Raw genomic sequence first — 20,677 nt, 5'->3', positions numbered from 1 at the left:
TAGGTATGATTTTGAAATATGGGATGGGGATACTGATGTTCAGGTAGTACGTACTCATGGAATTAGCTGAGGTACGCACAAATTGGTCAAAATATCATGGTTATAAAAAAAGGTTATGTTCAGGTGAAATTTGTTTATATTAGCAAAAACTGAACTAATTTTACAAATTTGTTTCTTCGAAAGTTCTTCAATATTCTTCTGCATATTTTCCTTCTTATTTTTTAAAGATAATTTCATTGACCATTTTTTAACTTGAAAATAATAAATGGAAGTTAATAAAATTATCGTAAAACTACTTATTGGAGTTGTATTCCACTCATAAATTGCAGTTGGAGGTTAAAAACGACCATTGCAAGGCAAAATTTTGTAGGCAGAACTTTTTGTAAGAAATCCTATTTTTTAAAAAGTTTTCATAAGTGACATTCCATGCTTATTCTCTCCACGTACAACATTCTTTGTATCTGCCCCACCTCTGCCCCTATCCCCACAACCCTCCGCCCGTTGCGAGCCATGTTGTGTCGCATATTATGACTAATTTTTTTTTTCCATATTGGTTCGCGATTATCCAAATATTGCATTTCTAAAGTTGAACATGAAAATGGAGTAAGCTTACTACACGAGTTAGTTAGGGAGGTCGTAATTTGCATATATTGAGGACTAAACTCATTAATTTTTATAGAAGATTATAATCTAAGGTCAAATGGATCAAATACTGCAATAGACGGACTAAAACTAGAGTAAACCTAAACCACAAGGACAAAACGTGAAAAAAAATTTAGAAAAAAACTAGCCGTTGCATTGGAAATACTTGACCGTTAATGACAAAAACCTGCACCAATTTTCTCTCAAGCAATCAAAGTTCGTTTTCTCTAAGAAACAGGGGAATCTCAATACAGAATGGTGAATGACGAGTTGAAGAAGAGTCCCGATAACCCAAAAGCCGCGAATGGTGAAAAACGGGAGGAGTTGTTCAGCCCAAGATTCAGATCAGTGGCTGCAATGGCGGGTTGGGACGAAGAGGCTCTGCTGATAGCTAGTCTTGTTGTCGAAGAAACTCCTGATCGCCAGCATAAACAAAAGAGACTTCTTGGTTTGCAGCATTTTGTGACTCCGCCTACGAATTCCAGAAGGTATTTGTACTGTCGAATTGAACTTGATCTGATTAAATTCTCGGCAATTCTTTTATTTAGGTGATTGGAAATCCTCAAAGTTTTTATTTTTTTCTAGGAAACGAAGGGCTCAGAAGAAGAACCCTGCTTCCATACGTGTTGCTGTTATTGATCTTGATGGCAATGATGACACTGCAAAAAAAGGTTCTATTATCTTTTCTCATATCTGAATTTTTTGATGTTATGATTTGTGAATATGTACAACTATTAGTCGTCTACTCTCTCTGTCTCAATTTATGTGACACCTTTTGATTTAACACGAGAAAAAAAGGATTTTTAAAAAAAAAATTGTGGTCTAAAACACTGTTCCACCATTTGTGGGACTATAAATCATTTCGGATAAAAATAATACATTCTTTTTGGGATAGACTAAAAAGAAAAAGTTGTCACATAAATTGGGACAGTGGAGTACTACTTTGCTTCCCCAATTTAGTTGGTGGCTTGCTGCAAAAACTGGGACTAAATTGATAGGGCGAGTCTTTTGTATGAATTCTTAATATCCATTTTGTTCAATTTTGGAACTGTTGCATTCTGAGCCTCAACCATTTGAGACAAACTTTTAAGGTTCTCTAATACGAAAGTTTCATTTAAGGTTCTCTAATAGAAGCCAGGGCCAAAATCCAATGAGTAAATCTTAATCTCAACATGTTACAAGGCTACAAGTAGTAAAATAATTTCATTACACTTTTGAGCAGAAACTGAGAAAAAGAAGCTAGAGCAAAAATTCACTGGAAAAGGAGATGAGGAAGGAGTCGAAGCATCAGAAGAACAGGACTCTTGTGTTTCCTCTTCTGGTTCAGCCATTCTGTGCATGGATAGACTTCGTGAAGAACTTTCTTGTGCCGTAAGAGTTTGAATGTCCATTCTTAGATCCTGATGATCTTTTTATTAACATTTCCAATTTCATATTAGAGTTGTTCAATTGCATTTGCAGATCTGTTTGGAGATTTGTTTTGAACCCAGTACCACTCCTTGTGGACACAGGTATTGACATTCACATCAACTCAGATTCATACAACAATACTCAGTAAAAGGTGTTTGTTCTGACTTATTTGTGCCAATTATGTCTATAGTTTCTGTAGAAAGTGTTTGCGATCTGCTGCAGACAAATGTGGGACGCGATGCCCCAAGTGCAGACATATTATCAGGTACTCCCTCAGTTTCAATTTGTTTGTCTTACTCTTCTTATTAGTCCGTTTCAAAAAGAATATCTTTTTCCTTTTTTGAGAACTCAAGAACATTTTCGTACATTCTACATATCTTTAATTTAAGACCATATGATTCAAAAGTCTTTAGTATTTACTTTCTTAAATTCCTCGCCAAGTCAAAACTAGAATAACAAATTAAAATTGAGGGAGCATAATATTAGCATTTCCGAACACTTTTTAGAAAGCTGGAGGGGGGAGATTTTATCAAACAAGAAACTAATGATTAGCGTTCTATCTAAAAGATTACATTTTCAGAAAGATGACCCTTCTAAAATGATACATAAAGGTAGGGTAAGCTTTGCAACTTTGTGTACATTTTACGCTCCCCAGACCTCATTTGTGGGATCACACTGAGCATGTTGTTGTTGTAGGCTTGCAAAATTTCAAACTTTTTAGAATTGATGTATGACGATCCTACACATGATTTTTGTAGCAATGGAAGATCTTGCACTGTAAACACAGTCCTTTGGAATACAATTCAACTTGTATTTCCCAAAGAAGTGGAAGCAAGAAAAGCAGCAGGAGCTTTAAATAGTAGAGAAGCTCAGCATCAAAGTCCAGCAAGAACTGTGGCCAATCATTTTAATATTTCAAGAAGCAGAATAGATAGGGTCCTAGCATTACATAGTCCAGATTCTGGATCTCGAAATCCACAACAAAGGAGCTCTCACTCTATGAGAAGACGAAATGTGAGGCCTTCTGGAACATCAAGCAGAAACGGAGACATTAGCTTAAGGACAAGGAGAGCATTACCACCGAGCCAGAATGAGGATGCTGCATTAGCAATGCAACTGCAGAGAGAGGAGTTTAAGGAGACGTTTAGGACAAGGCGCTCTGATGAGCAGTACAGGAACGCTCTTGCTCTAGCCAGAGTGAATTTGAGGGCCATGGCATCAACAGCTATTAACAACATTCGTGTTAGAGGGCGAGGAACATAAATTTAGATTTCCTAATGTGGAGCCAGTAATGTATGAACTTTTTTACTTTTTAAATTAGATTCGTCCACTAACGAACAAACTTTGTATGCACGGAGAATTTAAAGAATTTGTTGATGACACAATGATGAAACACAAGTATCTGACTGCATTATGCACAAATGAAATCAGATCCCAACTACCTAAAAAACAAGATATTCTGACTACTAAAGGATACAAGAAACCTAGATAAAGGATAGAATTAGGAATATAAGATTCATACTGATTATCGAAAACTTAGAACAATCCAGCAAAAGTGTTTACTAAACATTCCACGAAAGAAAAATAACTACTAAAATGTTGTTCGACGATATAAGCAAATCCCTGAAGATGTCGTTCAAAGAAATGATTTTTTTTCTTCTGGAGAACTATGAAAGATTACTTGAGTGAGATTACATCCCAGAGTAAACTCGCAATTAAATATATCTTGCTAACTTATGAGTCATTTTTTTCTTTTTCACCTATGAGAGAGTTGGCATCCTATGGACAAAAGGATCCAACATGTTTTCAACAATTCAATTACATCGATAGGAAAAATGGGAAAATAAAGCTTAAATACATGTTAGTATTGAAAAGCAAACACGCCTGCCTATCCGAAGAAGTACTAGGAAAAGGTGATTAGACATGATGTGGAGCATCTTAGGTTACCGAGTACATGATCTTACATAGAAAGGTATGGATATCACGGATAAGGATAGAAGGCCAGTAGGTAGTTAAGGGTTGTCTTATTACTAGCGTGTGCATGTTGAGGCTTTTGGTACCTGATATCACTTATTCATGTGTTTAGGTGATTCTCACCTTGCATCTATATTCTGCAGTGCTTTGCTTGTACTAGACGTATTATTATAGTTCTTACCTGAGAAATCTCGCATTGTCAGTTGTTTTTTTGTGTTTCGATTATCATACTACATTGTTGTTCACTATGAAATTGCTATGTTTCTACACTGTTTTCTTCTTCTTTATACTTGAATTTGTTTTACTCGAGCATAGGATCTTTCGAAAATAGCCCATCTATCTTCACGAGATAATGATAAGGTTGAATTTGTTTTACTCGAGCATGGGATCTTTCAAAAATAGCCCATCTATCTTCACAAGATAATGATAAGGTTTACGGCCTCTCTAACCTCACCAGACTCTCTTGTGGAATTTCACTAAGTATTTTATTGTTATAAACACGGTTGCCTGTGTCTGAACTTCAGACGCCCAACTGAAGTTGATTTAAAAGCAGCTAAACTTGTAAGAATAAAGGAACCTTGGCTATGGCTGAAATAGGCTATCTGTGCACTTTGTCCAAAACAACAACATCGGGCACCCGGCCCAATTCATACCGAACGTTCATCGTCTCCCCCAAGCTGAGCAAAAATCTTACAGATTCCATTTTGCTCTGTCTTTACCCTAATAATGAAAGCAGCTAAGTTCAATGCTTTTTCCCAATTTCGTTTCCTGTTTTTCAATTCTAAAACCTTAAATCCCTTAAACCCTAACATATTCAGATTCAGATTCCTCACAGTAGCTGCTGCCTTGCCTTCTCCTGAAAAAACCCTAGAAGACCAAGCAGAAGAGCTCAGTAGTACTTGCAAAGACTCATCAGATTTGCTTAAGCAATGGGGTTGCACTGAAGATGACATTTCCAAGATTTTTCAGCGTCGCCCGTCTTTGCGCAGAATGGAACAAACACTCCTTCAGTCAAAGCTCAAAATTCTGAGTGATTTAGGTATACCATCATCTGACCTCACCAAGATTATTAATTGCCGTCCTCGTTTCCTTGATAGTCGGATTGATCGTTGCTTGGAAGAACGTCTTGAATTTTTTCAAACTTTGTTTGGTACTAAAGAAATTCTTCTCAAGGCTATTGTTCGAAATCCGTCGTTGCTTACTTATGACTTCCGTAAACAGATTAAACCAATGGTTGCATTTTATGAACAATTGGGTCTTAGCAGAAGTGAGTTAACCTCCATGCTTTTAGCTCGACCAACTCTGATACCAAGAACCTCTTTGGATGATGAGAAGATGGATTATATTCAAAGAACTGGTGTGGAAAAGGGTACTTCGATGTATAAACATGTGGTTGCCTTGTTTGCTATTTCACGGTCTGAGACTATCCGTCAGAAGGTGGCTAATTTGGAGAAACATGGTTTTACTGAAGATGAAGTCTTTAGGCTTTTTGGACGGTCTCCATTTTTGTTAACATTGTCTGTTGATAAGGTTCAGAGAAACATGACTTATATATTGGGTACAATGAAGCTTTCTGCATATTTGGTTCGTGATAACCCGTGTTTGCTGTTCCTCAATTTGGAGACTGCTATAAAGCCAAGGTATTTATTAGGGGCAAAGATAGATGATATGGGTCTGGTTCCTCAAGTGAAGGGTCCTTCATTGTTAAGAGCAATGAGGATGACGGAAAAGCGGTTCATCAAGGCCTTTATAAATTGCCATCCAGAAGACGTGGCTCATGAATTGATGGAATACTATACAAAAGTTAAAGGTGTTAGAAGGTTGGCAGAATCCTCCAGGAAACAATTATACAAAGGATTTCCGTTTTGAACATATTTTCCAACAGTGACTTTTCCAATTATCATTTGACTCTATTTGTAATTGAATTCCTTCATTTTTCATTGACAAAAAGTAGATTTTATTTGTATTATTGATTTGCTGGGGATGTTTGATTGTTGTTTTCAAGTATAGTCAATACGATGATATTCTGTTGTGCAAGTGGATGTAAGCTAATAATATATGAATTGGAGTAGAGCTGAAATTACCTTAGACAAAAGGAGCTATTCGAAGCATATGGACTGCTGCAAAATTGTCCACGTCTCACCAGATTTGCTCTTCATGCTCCTAAGTTTGTACGTTTCTTTCTATTGATTTACTCCTCCTATATGTTCCTTTTTTTCTTTCTAGTATTGAAATGAAATGAACTCAAATAGAGAAAAAAATAAAAATAAATTTATATAACTGATAAAAAAAATGTGATTGAGCTGTATTGATTGATGAATTTATGTCTTTTTACTAATTTTGGGTCAATAATGTTTCTTTTTCCTTTTAAATACTAAGATTAATTAAGTTTATTTTTCTGTGGGTTTGCTGAGTTTATTGGAAGGGGAGCCTTGACATAACTGGTCAAGTTGTCCCCATGTGACCAGGATGTCATGGGTTCAAACTGTGGAAATAGGCTCTTGTAGAAATGTAGGGTAAGGCTGCATATGATAGATCCTTGTGGTCCGGCCCTTTCCTGGACCCCACACATAGTGGAAGTTTAGTGCACTGAAATGTCCTTTTATTATTTGCTGAGTTTATCCATGTCTTTTCTTGGAGTTTTGAGTACCCAGAATATATAATTGTTGGGATCCGTTAACTTTAAGCTTTGCTTATGGTGTAGAATACTCCAAGTTCCTATCTTTTCCTCGGCATCATTTGATGGAGTTAACTAGTATTTGTCTAATTACAGCAGGAGTTTCTTTTCAAATATAACTACTGTTGAAAATGCACTTCATATCAATTTGGAGCTGATTCTGTAGCCTCAAAGACCAATGAATTGGCGTATTGTCAAGAACTATATTAGCTGGAGTTATTAGCTCATACCCGGATTATCAAATAGGTAATGATAATCCCTTAAGAAAAATAATTCATACAAGTGTGCTTACTGAAAGTATCATACCTAATATTTTGTAATAAAATCATTTGAGACCTCCTTTTAGTTTAAAGTCTATGCCAAATTATAACTTGGCTAATCAAAACTTACTATAAAGCTTCCACTTGAAAATAATTTACCCAAGAAATGGTTACTTTTTTTTAAAAAAAATAATTTCTAAGTTTGATCATTGATATGTGCAAAAATACAGCTTGAGTTTGGCATCCCAAACTTTGACATGATGAAGATGTAGAAACAGAGTAGGATTGTTCTACTATCACCAAAAAAGGGGGGAGGGGGTCCAATTTAGCTCAAAAGCAAACTGGACATAGATGTACAATTTAGGGGGGCTCATAAATAAAGTTGGTAGGTCTCATTGGTTTTGTTCTAAAGGTTGGGAAATCCCATTTATCCATATTGGAGAGACCTCTAACTTGGTTTGGAAGGGTCGAGAAATTGTTGAAGAGATGGAGTCCTTCAATGCCATGACTCAAGGTGGTGAGCTTGTCAGCAGGTTTATTAGCCTCCCTAAAGCAGTGGCTGATATGGTATCCTTGCTACTCGACTAATTTCCTGGCATCTTGAACCATATCATTGACAGTAGTTACTGGGGTTTTAATAACAGTAGTATTAACTTCCATATCTCTGCTTTCTGTCAATCTAGTACATCTGTGAGCAGAGAGGATTACTAAGTTGTCTTAGAAGTGTGCAATTGCTACAGAAAATCCATGGTATTATATTAAAGTAGAACACTGATGATACTTCTACTTGAGAAAGTAACTTTACTTCTTTTTTTCTCGTTGGATGATTAACACAAAAATTTATGGTGATTATGCTTGTATGAGGAGTTTAGAGTACTTTGGAAAGTAAAATATGGATGTTGGAAAACTAATCCTGGCCATTGGATTTCAAATTCAGTTGTAAGTTGTTTAACTCTCTAAATACTCAAACTTCAGGAAAAAAGTTGGGATAATTGTTTGCAAATGTACCCCGCAGTAAATTACCACTTCACTTTTTTCACTTTGAGTTTAGTAAGTCGCTCAACTTGCACTCTTATTAGCATTATATGCTTAGGTTCGAGGCATGTGAACCTTCAGGCCATCGTTGTGTATTTTATTGAGAATTATATTTTCTTCTAATCTTGCCTGTTTTAAGTATAATCTGAATTGCAAGACAGTTTTTTGGTTTAAAATTGATAACTATGGCAATTCTCTGAACTGATGGAGCATTTCAAAATCTTTTCCTTTTTATGTAATTCTGTTGCTATAGAAAGTATCCTGTTATAATCAAGAATATTCATTAACCATATTAAATGGACCAAAGATGTCATTTTAAGTACACAATGTTGATACTGATTTGCCTGTTAAAAACACTTGGAAGCTGCTATGCTTCTCTTTTGGAAAATTCTCCAATATTACTTTAATTTAGTCTCTAATTAGGTGTTTTATACATATTCACTTCAACTTTTAGAATATGGAAGCTTGTACTATGTGCTTCTGTTATTGTAGAACTTGGGACATGTCATCTGGTGAATTGTCTCCAGGTAGAGGTGGAGTTTGACAATGGTAATGTGTACAATTTGTCAGCTGAGTATTTGAGAATATGTAGCCCAGCTGTTTGATACTACGATCAGATCAGTTCGTGCTGAGAAGGTAACAACAACAGCCTAGTGAAATCCCACAACATGGGGTCTGGGGAGGGTAAAGTGTACGCAGACCTTACTACCTGGTAGGACGGCTGTTTCCGAGAGACCTTCGGCTCAATAGAAGCATAAAAATTTAGATAAAAATTTAGTTTTTACCATTCCTAGATGATTTATTAGTACTTCTGCTGTTTCATAATAGAAAGTCGTCATGTTCTAATTTACTGGAGTTTTTGTATAATAGCGCTCAAATGAAGCTATGTGAGCTATCATTCGATCAGTTACGAAGGATAAACTATTATATGTAGCTGTATCTAGTCTTTGAAGAATTCTTATAATACTCGAATGTCTCTTCTTTTTTGTACTTGTGGATCAGGTCGTATCTGGGAGGCGACATGTAGGAATTATGTCTGCTGAGCCTATTGGAATTATGAGGTGAGGTAATAAAAGCACATGCTTTTGTCTTCAGTATGGAGTCTTGCATTTTTGGTCATTTCATCCATTTGCTTTCATTCTAGGTTATTGTTTGGAGACTTGCATAAGACTGGCATTTTCATGTGGAACTACCTCTACCATCTTGGGAGCAACAAGTTCACTCTCATGAGAGATTACATCAATACTCTAAAGAAACATGGACTTAGCCGGGATCCTCCCAGTCCCAGAAGAAAGTGATTATTAAACACACCATGAATATACTGATTGTACGTGGATGATTTACAGTACTTATGGTTAGAAGACAATCTTCGCATGTGCATGAAGTGGCAGGACAGTGACCAGCCTCTCAATTGATGTAAGGCCATGACGATGACTAGCTCTTCATATATTGTCATATGTGCAATCGAATTTGTGGGAAGCTACAACGCCCAAAAGTAGAATTCCAGTTGAAATAAAGGATTCAATGGTACTTGCATACAGTGTTTCCTACTCCATTCCCTGTTGGATTGTTAAATTGTGTCATTCCATTGCATGAGGTTTTGCAACTTTTAATCTCTGTTTTTTTTTTGTTGTTACTGTAGTAATTGCAATGAGGCAATAAAGGATGCAAATGGGCAGGTTAAGCAACTCTGAACTGCTGAAACAGCACAAGATGAGGTGTGTAGATGTTACAAAGACAAGCTTAACAGGACGATAGAGAAAAACGATGAACATGGCAAGGAAGATAATAATTATTCTTGGGTCATTAATTTTGTTTCCAAATTGTACTATAACTTCTGAAATCCATTATTGAGAAACTAGAAAGTGGACCAAAGAAAATTTGAGAACAAATTTGGTGACTGGTATTCTCATCCATTGCCTCTTCTTTAATTATTGAACACAAATCCTCTATGAAACCTCTATATTCAGTAATTTTAACAACTAATATCTTCTTAATTCAAAGTCTAGATTTTTTGCGAACAGAGCTTATTCTTGAAACTATTTGTAATGACGCAGAACATTGACCAACATATAGCTGATCAGTAATTGCACTGTCTAGATTTTTGGAAGTACAAAATTAGAATATTGTTAGCATGTGAAAAAAAATAGCATTTGAACTGTACTAGTTGCTAATAATAGCATTTGCTTGGGTCCAGCCATTTGATATGGCTCTTTCAGATGCTTTCATATGCTAAGCTGCTGCTACTGTTTTTCACAGAAAACATGCAAAATCAAAGCTATTTTCTTGTCCAAACATCTTGTTACTCGTACTATATTTGGATTATTTACAAAACGAAACAAATTATATACATTCGTTACAATGTAACATTGTGAACAACATAATATGAAAATCATCTGCCACTAACAATTTTCCGAAACAATCGAAACTTTCAAGTATATGATAGACCCCACCTTCGACTGAAAAAGACCTAAACTTTATGTCTTGGTCAAGCAAGTAGAATTTACTTTTTTTCCTTTTTACCTGGCAAGCAGGGCCCTACACCTTTAAACAACGTTTCTCTTTTACACTTTTTTCATTTGAATTTCAAATTTAAATGCTCAGAGATCCACACAGACAGAAAAGTGTATGTGTATGTGAGAGAGAAAGAGATTTACATGCAAAGATTATTAAGGGGTGAAAAACAACAATAGAACAATAATCCTAGTAAATTTTTCTAGTAACATTCTATAGTACTGTTTCAGGTTCCCCAGGTTGTTTTGTTGCTTGTCCTGTAATGGGAGATTCAGCTTGTCTTATGCATGCCTTCTCTTATGCTTCTGCATTACCACCTAATGAAGCTAAACAGGTACTATTACTCTTGTTTCTATAGTCTCCTAATTGGTGACCGGACTCCGGAGGCACGAAGAGAATTCAAAATATAAATAAGTAAATACATAGAAAAAAATAACGAGATTGAATCGTGGACACTGAATCCTGAACCAAGGTTAATTCCTTTTTTCCTTTTTCTTCTTGTAAATTCAGGGAAACTACATGCGTGCTCTAGGAGAGTCTATTTCTTTGGGGAGATTTACGACGGAGTCACTGGCATGGGACAAATGGTCTGCATTCCCTCACAAGCGTTATGTTGAGGAAGCAGAGAGGTATGCAAAGCCAGGTTCGGTTGCCCAGAAAAAAGCTTTCTTTGAAGCTCATTACAAGAAAATTGCTGCCCAAAAGGCTGCAGCTTTGCTTGAACAAGAAAATACCCAACAAGATACTCTAGCAGTGGATTCCAATGTCAATAGTTCCATGGAAGGAGTTGTTGATGTGAAGGAGAAAGAAAATGCCGTTCCTTTAACTCATGTAGCTTCATTGAATGAACCCCAAGAAACAATTTCAGGATCAGAGCTTAGTGAAACATCCCACGCAGAGAAACCTTTGCTGAAGGTAAATATTTTCTACTCACCCCTATGGTTTTTACTTGAATTTCTATTCTAGATAGTAGTATGTTATTGTTACTGCTAGGATCAAGAGCTCGCTGATAGAAATGACATGCAACTTTACTTCTTAACCAAACCCATCAAGCAAGCACCATGCTTGATCATGACTACGGTCCTGGCCATGCCGGCTCATCACTTGACCTCACCATAGGCAAGATGCTGGCGTTAGCCCACAGTAACACTCATATATTAAAATGTGAAGACTTTTGTAGTCTGGTTAATAGTAACTTATATGTGTGAGTCATTGAAAAGGTAAATCTAACCTGAATGAAATGGATACGAGTAGAGAGGATTAGATATAGAGTAGCTGAGTCCAACTATGAGATTGAGAAGTTGATTAATTGATGGTTTGATTGATCTAGATTAATATGCTAGTATATGGAGACTGACTTTCTTCGTCGATTCAGCAGAGTTCCAGCTCTAAAGACGATGATGTTACATCTGCGACGAGCAAGAAAAAATCAGCTTTTTCTTCATTCAAATCATCAGTTCACTCCATAAAGTCTAAAATTCCACCTTCACCAGCTAGGCATAACATTTCTCGTCTTGTCAATAAAGAAAAAAATTCCACTCCAATCACTAGGAATCCCACATCAGCGTTCGCAGATGAGAAGAAATCAACCTCGAAATCCTTGAGCAGATTGATGAATTTCACTCCTGCAAAAGAACCAGATAAGGTGCCTCCTCCTCCCCCTGCCACCTTCAAGAAGGAAAGCTCAAGGCTCGCTCCCAATGCCGCGAAGAAGTGTATAACTCCTCTCAAGACTCCTGAGGTACTCACTTTCATCTGCTTATTTATCTCTCATTTACTAAATGCTAATCCTCCTAATAATTGTATTTGAGGTATTACTCATATTATCACTTTAGTTTAACTAGTTGTAGCAAGTAAATTATCTTTTTATCAGGTTACTGATTAATGCTTATGAAAGAGATTTACTTGTAATTACCTATTAATATTTTTTTGCGCTAAAGATGAACACGTAAATATTATGCAGACTTGCTAAAAATTTGTTTATTTTTCACCTGCAGGCAACTTCAGATGGTGCAACCAAACATCCCATGACAATCCCATCTTCTGAAAATAGAGGGTATAATTATATCATAGTAAAATGACAGTGCAAGCTTTCATTGCAGCAGCAACAATAACTTGGCTCTTTTGTCTTTTCTTTCAAATTTACAGGATGGAAACACCAATTCATCCGACAGCTTCAGGAAGTCAAACAACTGGTCCTAAATGGAATATCTTGTCATCTGTGTAAGTATCTTCAAAAAAATAACTTCCGATTTAACGTTTACATACAGTAGATGGCTACATGTAAAAAGAAAACCACATCTTGGTAGAAGGGCACTGAGGTTAACATGTAAATCTGCTAATTAGGACATTCTAGCAATCATAGACGCACTTTACCATTATGATCTAAGTGGATGAAAGCTAACATAGCAGGAATATTGGAGATGCTCTTTCAAGTAGAGGTTTGGGTTGAGGAGCAGTTGATTCTACTAGAATATAGTTCTATATTCAGACAGTAATCAAATTGAAATCAAAACTACATAGTCAAATGTTTGTCAACCCGAAAATAAGAAATGGTACATAAAACAATCATACACCAGGTATGCCCTATATTGGCATGAATCCAAGTTGCACTGTGTAGATTATAGAATTCTGTCATTTTGTTGTGCCACTGGATCTCTCTTACCTTAGTACTGTTCTTCAGCTGTTCCAAGTCTTTAACAGCCTGCCGCAACAAACTACAATCACCCTCTTTATCCACTCCTTTTCTACTGAGGACAGAAGAAAGAGCTGCAAGAAGGAAACAAGTAAGGCCTTTTTTATATGTACTTCCATCTTCAAGATCAGGATTATCTCCTTATTTTTCTTAAGTCCAATCCCATCTTACACCTGTAAGTTTGTTTCAGAAGCTTGAGGAGAAATTCAATGCAAAGGAGGTACAGAAAGTTCAGCTACAAACAAAAATAAAGGTTCTTCCTGAGCTTCCTTAAAGGCTTGTGCAATTTTTTGACTATTATTGTTGTCTCCAACCACTAAAATCTCTTTAATGCCTTGGCAAGACTTCTTCTATTGCAAGCAAATTAACTTGCTATGAACAAATACCCTTTCGCACGCAGGAGAAAGCTGAAATGGAGCTCAGGAAACTTCGACAAAGCTTTTGTTTCAGAGCTCGTCCCCTGCCTAAGTTCTACAAGGAAAGAGAAACAGCAAGAAATCACACAAAAAAGGTACCACCATAACATCTTGCATCACCAATTCAGATAATCCTAAAAAATAAAAATGTCTCCATTGTTAAAACATGTCATGATATATGGGCATGATGATTTTACTATATCAACTTACTGTTTTTTCACTTCTAATAGTCTTAAGTCTAAACAACAAACTGTATAATGATCATTATTCTCCAAAAGTACCTTCTGGATCCATATTTTGAATAGTTTTGGCTTTGTCCATGCTATAATCTCTTGGTGGTGCTTCATATGGTTTAGTTTGGTGCAGACCCCAGTAAAACGTCCTCAATCACCAAAACTCGGAACAAAGCCCAGTAACAATACAATGCAGGGCTTGATGTCACACCCAACTTCTACATATTCAGTCAAGAATGGCTCTTACAAGTATTCAGGAAAGAAGAATTGCCCAAAACCGATAAATTCTCAGACCGTGCCAACAGTAGTGTCTCATGATCAGAACGCATCCCCAAATATACAACATCAATTTGGAGTCTCCCCAAATTGAATGTTCAGAGATGTATGATGTATCTCATTACATAATAATATATCTTTAACTTGTGTTAAAGCTATGTATATGCAAGGAATCCCCATTCCCCATTACTTGTTTTATGAAGAGTTGAACCCTGTATTCTAGGCTAAGTTTTCGAGTGTGACCATTATTCCATATGGTATCTACCTTTGTACATCATAAAGTAAAACTTTACAAAGTTTCAGGGTGACTTTCAAACCAGATTAATTTAAGTATCAGAGAGAATGCATTCTTATATTGCAGCAAGTAGTCTTTTCAATTTGAAATGAAAAAACTGCAGTTTTTTTTTACCCAATCGAACTAGTACTTCATTTTTGTGCTATACAACACATTGCATATCTACTACAAAGTTATCCTGCTTTATTTAGTTCTGGCGTGAACATGCTCGAGTTAGACATGATTTCTGATATGAATAATTGTTTGCTTACACAACAAAATCATTATAAACATAAGAAAATCTAAGTACAACAGTTTATTTGACAGTTTAACAAACCAAGTCAATGTACTAAGATCACATTTCTTCCACCAAGCACCAATCTCCATCTTTTTCGACCCTTCGATTCTTTTCCCACACCACACCGACCTTACAAGAAGTCGCTCTTTCATCGTCATAGTCATCTTTAGCTCCTCAACTACTGTAAATGGCGAGCAATCGGAATCAACATTGCCTTTGAGCAATCATCACTCATGTATGTGTTTCATGCATTCAAAAACGAAATGTAATTTGTTACATGAATTGAGCAATTAGTGACAAATTTCATGTTGTAGCTATATATCACATTTGTGCTCATCAGCATCATGGTAAAATCCATCAACATCATCAACATCCATGTGATCAGCAACCAAATGGTCCAATATGCTAGTAGCTGAGGACCCAGAAAAGGTCAAGCGCGGCCTGGTATCTGTGACCCTCCAAGTCATCAATCTATAGTTAGTAACAATGTCATAACCCCTCAGTTTTTTTTTCCCTTTGGCCTTGTCCTTGGCCTTTCTAGATGGTTGTAAAAGGCACATTGTGCATTTAGACCTGCCACACTTGCCTGTGAACATGGAATGGTTCCAGGGCTTTGGTGACGCTTCTGTGAACAACCCAACTGTGGGAAGGGAATTCAACTGTTAACGTACCTACATAGGCAAATTCAGAATATAGAGTTAGTAGATTCAAAATGAACATGATAACCTTAGAAGTAATATATTTAATTTACATTTTAATTATTTTAGTATATGATACATAGTTCGAGTTAAAAACAGTACCTGGAGTTGGGCGTGGGGACGTTCCAAAGGGAGGTTATGATGGGATAGGTTCGAACAAGACCATGTTGGCGACCTTCTCTCTTCATCCTTGGCTATGTTTTTGTGAGCTCAAAGACTTGATTGGATTAGGAAAATATTGATCATAGTTTATATATAGGAGTACTAGAATTTGGTTTTGGAGGACGCATGATATATACTTGGGAAGCAAGGCAATTGTTGTATTTGTTAGTCAAACTTCTGCATATTGATTAATAGTCATTTTACGTGTCTACAAAGTCAATAGGACATGTACAGTATATGACTTTATAAACTTCCTTATTTACTCATTAAAAAGGGGGATTTTAACATGTTAAAATAGTTAACTTATTATAGCATGTTAAAATATATATAGTACTCCCTCTGTTTTAATTTGTGTGTCCGGTTTTGACTTGACATGGAATATATATAAGAAAGTAAAGAAAACTTTTGAATCTTATGGTCTTAAATTAAAGATGTGTAAAATGTTACAAAATGTTCTTTAATCTTATGATCTTAAACATGTCACGTAGAAAGTTAAATTTAAAGACTCGTCAAAAGAGAAAAAGACATTATTTTTTTAAAAATGAACTAAAAAGAAAAGTAGGACAAACAAATTGAAACGGATGATGTAATACATCGATAGTATATATTGTCATAGTATATATATAAAAAAGTTATTTACTCTATTAGCGCATATTAAATCTTCTTTTTACATAACTCTATACATAATATATGCTTGGTGTGCATAAGCAAATAGAAGTTGTTTCTCTATTTCCCTAATTTTTGTGTTCCACGCCAAAATCGTATCAATGACCTAGTGTCTGTTTGGCTTAACTTATTTTAAGCAGCTTATAAGCTGAAAATAGCTTATAAGCTGCTTTAGATAAGCTAAGCCAAACAGATCCAATTATTTTTGGAGGTTTATTTTAAGCACAAAATGGTTTTAAGTTGGTCAATCAAACACTCAAAAAAATTGAAAATATCTTATAAGCAACTTATAAGCCAATCCAAACTGACTGCCAGTCGATCTAGTAACACTTAATAAGACGGACTCAAAATCTTCAAGTGATATTATTCATTCCAATGTACTTAATAATATATACTCACACAAAAATGAAAATCTTGTAAAGAGGATATGGAAAAAGAATCATATCCCAAATATGATCTCAATCAAAATCTTGATCCTCAGATTGTACTACACATCGCAATACGTGCCAAATCTTAGTTAAGATCTCTAGATCGATACTGAAGTTCATTACTTCTTAGCTCTATTCACTTTTACTTATTCATTTTATTAAAAATATATTTTCACTTTTAGCATATTATTTATTCCCCAAATACAGGTAGGTCTGATTTCTCGTAATTTTGAATAATATTTTTTAAGAGTGAATGACTCGAGGTAGCTAATAAGGTGGCATGGGAAGGAAAATGTGTAGTATGAGAAAATGGTCGGTCATATTACAGGTAAAAGTAAAACTAGTCCCGTTATCCTATGATAATCTTATATGCTGGGTAAGCTGGAAAAAAGGTGTTAAAATATATAGGTTTCATCAAAAGTGAATTCTTAATCAAATTAAATTTTTTTAAAAATGAAGGCCTTTTAATGAGATTGCTAGAACTCCTTGAGCTAACATTTTTTAAAAAAATGAGACCTCTAGTATGGTTTGAAAACAAAGTTATGCTTAGATTATTTATTTTGATATTATCTTTTATAGATTATTTAATTTTTATATTAAAAATAATATGCATTACATAAAAAAATTTAAAAAAATTATTTATTTACAAACTTACTCTTCACCTTAATTTTTCATTAATTTTTTTTTCAAGTGACCTTAGGAATATTTTGTCATTTTGTCTTTGCGGCTTTCTTTCCCACATGAGAAGATACCCATGCATATTATATGTCTAATCATCATTTTCTAATCTAAATATATAGATAAGACCACATTATTCGAGGCATTTTATTTGTTAGAGGCCACCCAACCCCGTCTCACTTTAACTCGAAAACCAAATTAAATCACAAAAAGTAAGCAAGACAAAACTCGAAAGACTGTCCATTTCTACACAAGAATTAATACCTCTTCCTTTGGTAACTCATTTGAGCGAGTATGAACTAATCTATCATTTTCCTTCTATTTCTTAAAGTTTTTACACTTGATACCATGAATTGTTGCTATTTCCGCACCCCTGTCCGGTGGTTTGAGAAAGAAAATCGAGACCGGGCCTGTTTCGATGAAAGCCCACAGAAGGGCGCTGCCTTCCCCGCTAAAAATCTTTCCCGACTCCCAATCATGGCTACTAATAAAATAAGACTAGAAACCAAAAACCAGACGACAGTTTCCCTGACTAGAGAGTTACAGGAAAAGCCGTCTGATGAAAATGATTTTTACGTTCGATTCAGAAAGCACTTTTTTCATTGAGAATTCCTCGTTTCCTTTACATGTATCATGTATGTTGCAAATACGTATAGTATTTATATTGATACAACTATTTAAATACCGATATCAAAGTGTCAAACCTTTCCATATTGCTTTGAAATAATTTTTCCTTCACATAATATTTGCATCTATTATATTTTAAACTTTTAAAACTTGTGATCTTAAATATAAAATAGCATGACTATAGAAATATGTCATTTTTTCTTTAAGTGACTAATAAAAACATAATGTTACCTAAATTGAAAATAGAAATATTATTAGCCAAGATTCAACGCTCTCCAAAAGTTCCCAAGAGACGAAGAAAGGAAGAAAACAACCTCATGCAACATATATAAATATTCATTTCTTTATTTATTTATTTTATTAAAAAAATGGGGCAGTAAAAGGAAAGTGAGAAAATTATAAGGTGAAAAATCAAACCTTCATTAATAAATTAAAATTTTAAATAAATAATTAATTAAGCTATTAAAATTCCTACCAACGTATATGTTTAAAACAGGCAGGCCATGAAAATAAAGCAGTTGAATTTCTTTGGCCTAACATCAGATTGGGGAAATTGCCAACATTCCTTTGGTTGCTTGATTATGAAAAGTCTCCCTATAATCAATTTTAGCAATTTGATTAATATGACCAACTGACTGTATTTATATTATACTAGTAAATTAAAATTGGCCCCGCGCTAATCAAGCACAAACCGCCACCCACCCATGTGCCTTAATTTTAATGTTGATTAAATTACATTTTTTAGTTTATTTACATAGAGGTAGGGGAAGGAGAAAATGGAAAGAGAATTATATAGTGGGGGATTAAATCCTTACTAACAAGATGATATCACAGGTAATATTTGAAAATAAATGAGCTAAAGGAATTATTAAAAAAATTAAAATGAAAAAAATAAGAATACATAATATCTTAAATAACAAAAAAAGTTAACGTGATAAAGCCAACTTAGGAAGAGAGGTCTTTCAAATTATTTATGATTGTAATAACACATCCATTATTTAAATAATGCAACTCTTGGCATATTTTATGCTTTTGTGAGTTTGCTATTTTGTCCTCATAAAGGGCCCAGATTACTATGTAAGAAGCCAATTAGTCACCCACTTTCCTTATCCTATTACTCTTTTTCACTTTTTTGAGTTATTATAAAAATTAAGAGAGAGTCAAAAATGATCAAGAATAGGTTAAAAATAACAGTACTAGTAGCAATAATTTTGGTGATATCAAATGGGAATTACGTCCAGGAGGTATGTTAGTTCAAAAAAGAGAATATGAGAATAATATTAATGCAGGTGGAGAAGCAAAAATCACACTTCGAATCTCAACTATTTCTAATTGCCATGACATTTCTATCTAACCCACTTCTACTTTTGGTAAGCCTCCCATTTTGTTTTGGTCAATTCATTAGGCCTTAATACACTACGGATCAAAAATATCTCTCTATTAATAGTTTGGCTCAATTATACCACTGTCGTTACTTAATTGGGCCAAAAATGTTTTTATTTCACACAAAACTTAATGGGGCATATTTCGTTTTGTTGGTTCATCAGGTGAATTGAAGATGATGGTGTCAATTGTAGATAGTTTTGAACCAAGAGAGCAGAGGGTACTATACAGAGGGAAAGAAAGGGAAGATTATGAACACTTGCACATGGTTGGAGTGAGAGACAAAGACAAACTTCTACTCTTCCAACATCCTGCTTCACTTCTATAACTATATATTATGGAGTAATTAATTTAGCAGAGCATCTCTAGTTTCTTGCTTAATTAATTACTTAGCTTCCACTAAAAACTAACCCGGCCCTGGTTAATTAATTACTCGTTTATCTCTGTTGTAACAACATAGTTCATATGCGTACGTATTAAAATGTATGAGCCGATGCACGGCCAAGTTGTTCTGGATTAATATCATCTAGTGGCGGATCAGGAATTTTTTAGTTATGGGTGCTCAACTATTTCTAATTTGAAGCTGCTACTAAAACTGTACGCCCAGTTTACATAATTGTACAAATTATAGTGTTGGCTCCAAAATGTAATGGGTGTGAATTTAGATCCGCCACTGATTCTATCTCTCTAATCTTAGAGATACGAAAATCTATGTGAATTCATGTTAAATTATAAATTGAAGCCTATAAATTCTTGAATACGTTTTTACATCATTTTCTTTTAATTTGGGTCTTGTAGGTACGTAATTTCTTTTAATTTGGATCCTGAGGCTGAACTTGTAAAGTAGAAATTGTTTAGATGGGGTGAACGGACCCTGCATGCATGTTCTAATTGGCTTTATCCATGATAACAGTGTAGCTACGATTTATAATTTTAAAAAATAAGGCTGATTACCAACTATAACAGGTAAAGACAATTTAATGGTATAAAAATATCTTATATTGATGATGTATATATCTGTATATATGCGAGCAATTCATGACATGGAAAACTTTAACTCTAGTTAAGAAAGAAAGAATCTAGAGCTTATTTTGACATATATTAAGTTCTTTACAAATTGAAAGGGGGGAGTATATTCTTATTTTGACATATATTAAGTTCTTTATAAATTGAAAGGGAGGGAGTATATTTTTATTTATGATGTGATATTGTAAAAGTTCTTTGCATTATTTATATATATATATAAGTTAAATTCTTTTCATTGTATGATGTGTTTAGGCCATGTATCTCTTTATATTGGTACAGACTCTGAAAACTTTATGGTCGTAATG

The 20,677-nt window shown here is 34.9% G+C and overlaps 5 protein-coding genes across 10 annotated transcripts; 4 read left to right on the top strand and 1 right to left on the bottom strand.

Moving 5' to 3' along the window:
• The first annotated feature begins 546 nt into the window (after window positions 1-546).
• On the top strand, window positions 547-3,437 carry LOC129873702 (uncharacterized). Its single transcript, XM_055948838.1, has 6 exons — window positions 547-1,130; window positions 1,228-1,313; window positions 1,865-2,013; window positions 2,104-2,153; window positions 2,243-2,317; window positions 2,811-3,437. Exons 1-6 carry the CDS (start codon window positions 898-900, stop codon window positions 3,313-3,315), a joined length of 1,098 nt encoding a protein of 365 aa, XP_055804813.1. The 5' UTR covers window positions 547-897; the 3' UTR covers window positions 3,316-3,437.
• Window positions 3,438-4,585: 1,148 nt separating this feature from the next.
• LOC129874369 (transcription termination factor MTEF1, chloroplastic-like) lies at window positions 4,586-9,914 on the top strand. 5 transcript variants are annotated; one of them, XM_055949646.1, is made up of 5 exons: window positions 4,586-6,197; window positions 6,800-6,949; window positions 9,001-9,059; window positions 9,143-9,525; window positions 9,641-9,914. In XM_055949646.1, exon 1 carries the CDS (start codon window positions 4,753-4,755, stop codon window positions 5,893-5,895), a length of 1,143 nt encoding a protein of 380 aa, XP_055805621.1. In that variant the 5' UTR covers window positions 4,586-4,752; the 3' UTR covers window positions 5,896-6,197; window positions 6,800-6,949; window positions 9,001-9,059; window positions 9,143-9,525; window positions 9,641-9,914. The 5 variants fall into 5 exon arrangements, with proteins under 5 accessions (XP_055805621.1, XP_055805620.1, XP_055805619.1 ...); XM_055949645.1 differs by having other exon boundaries at window positions 9,001-9,064; XM_055949644.1 differs by lacking the exon at window positions 6,800-6,949.
• Window positions 7,450-9,692, top strand: LOC129872578 (uncharacterized). The gene is made up of 5 exons (XM_055947533.1): window positions 7,450-7,530; window positions 8,526-8,597; window positions 9,001-9,059; window positions 9,143-9,292; window positions 9,641-9,692. Exons 1-5 carry the CDS (start codon window positions 7,450-7,452, stop codon window positions 9,690-9,692), a joined length of 414 nt encoding a protein of 137 aa, XP_055803508.1.
• A 724-nt stretch (window positions 9,915-10,638) lies between the features above and the next one.
• LOC129875267 (protein WVD2-like 7) lies at window positions 10,639-14,492 on the top strand. Of its 2 annotated transcripts, none has more exons than XM_055950719.1 (9): window positions 10,639-10,846; window positions 11,023-11,427; window positions 11,891-12,253; window positions 12,510-12,568; window positions 12,661-12,735; window positions 13,196-13,298; window positions 13,398-13,460; window positions 13,608-13,718; window positions 13,990-14,492. In XM_055950719.1, exons 1-9 carry the CDS (start codon window positions 10,775-10,777, stop codon window positions 14,224-14,226), a joined length of 1,488 nt encoding a protein of 495 aa, XP_055806694.1. In that variant the 5' UTR covers window positions 10,639-10,774; the 3' UTR covers window positions 14,227-14,492. The 2 variants fall into 2 exon arrangements, with proteins under 2 accessions (XP_055806694.1, XP_055806693.1); XM_055950718.1 differs by having other exon boundaries at window positions 11,888-12,253.
• Window positions 14,493-14,523: 31 nt separating this feature from the next.
• LOC129875268 (uncharacterized) lies at window positions 14,524-15,682 on the bottom strand. Its single transcript, XM_055950720.1, has 3 exons — window positions 15,500-15,682; window positions 15,423-15,430; window positions 14,524-15,363 (listed from the first exon to the last, which is right to left on the bottom strand). Exons 1-3 carry the CDS (start codon window positions 15,588-15,590, stop codon window positions 15,019-15,021), a joined length of 444 nt encoding a protein of 147 aa, XP_055806695.1. The 5' UTR covers window positions 15,591-15,682; the 3' UTR covers window positions 14,524-15,018.
• Between the last annotated feature and the right edge of the window lie 4,995 nt (window positions 15,683-20,677).

Source organism: Solanum dulcamara, chromosome 11 (genome assembly GCF_947179165.1).
Source record: "Solanum dulcamara chromosome 11, daSolDulc1.2, whole genome shotgun sequence".
Lineage (NCBI taxonomy): Eukaryota > Viridiplantae > Streptophyta > Magnoliopsida > Solanales > Solanaceae > Solanum > Solanum dulcamara.
This window is presented reverse-complemented; position numbering and strand designations above follow the sequence as displayed.

Excerpts from the sequence above, each read along its gene's own strand:
- LOC129874369 (XM_055949644.1), top strand. The coding sequence starts at position 4,753 with ATGAAAGCAGCTAAGTTCAATGCTTTTTCCCAATTTCGTTTCCTGTTT.
- LOC129873702 (XM_055948838.1), top strand. The coding sequence starts at position 898 with ATGGTGAATGACGAGTTGAAGAAGAGTCCCGATAACCCAAAAGCCGCG. Across the intron at positions 1,314-1,864 it reads TGATGACACTGCAAAAAAAG|AAACTGAGAAAAAGAAGCTA; the intron begins GTTCTATTATCT and ends ACTTTTGAGCAG. Across the intron at positions 2,318-2,810 it reads AAGTGCAGACATATTATCAG|CAATGGAAGATCTTGCACTG; the intron begins GTACTCCCTCAG and ends TGATTTTTGTAG.
- LOC129875267 (XM_055950718.1), top strand. The coding sequence starts at position 10,775 with ATGGGAGATTCAGCTTGTCTTATGCATGCCTTCTCTTATGCTTCTGCA. Across the intron at positions 10,847-11,022 it reads CACCTAATGAAGCTAAACAG|GGAAACTACATGCGTGCTCT; the intron begins GTACTATTACTC and ends TTGTAAATTCAG. Across the intron at positions 12,254-12,509 it reads CTCCTCTCAAGACTCCTGAG|GCAACTTCAGATGGTGCAAC; the intron begins GTACTCACTTTC and ends TTTCACCTGCAG.
- LOC129875268 (XM_055950720.1), bottom strand. The coding sequence starts at position 15,590 with ATGAAGAGAGAAGGTCGCCAACATGGTCTTGTTCGAACCTATCCCATC.
- LOC129872578 (XM_055947533.1), top strand. The coding sequence starts at position 7,450 with ATGGAGTCCTTCAATGCCATGACTCAAGGTGGTGAGCTTGTCAGCAGG. Across the intron at positions 9,060-9,142 it reads GAGCCTATTGGAATTATGAG|GTTATTGTTTGGAGACTTGC; the intron begins GTGAGGTAATAA and ends CTTTCATTCTAG. Across the intron at positions 9,293-9,640 it reads CCTCCCAGTCCCAGAAGAAA|TAATTGCAATGAGGCAATAA; the intron begins GTGATTATTAAA and ends TTGTTACTGTAG.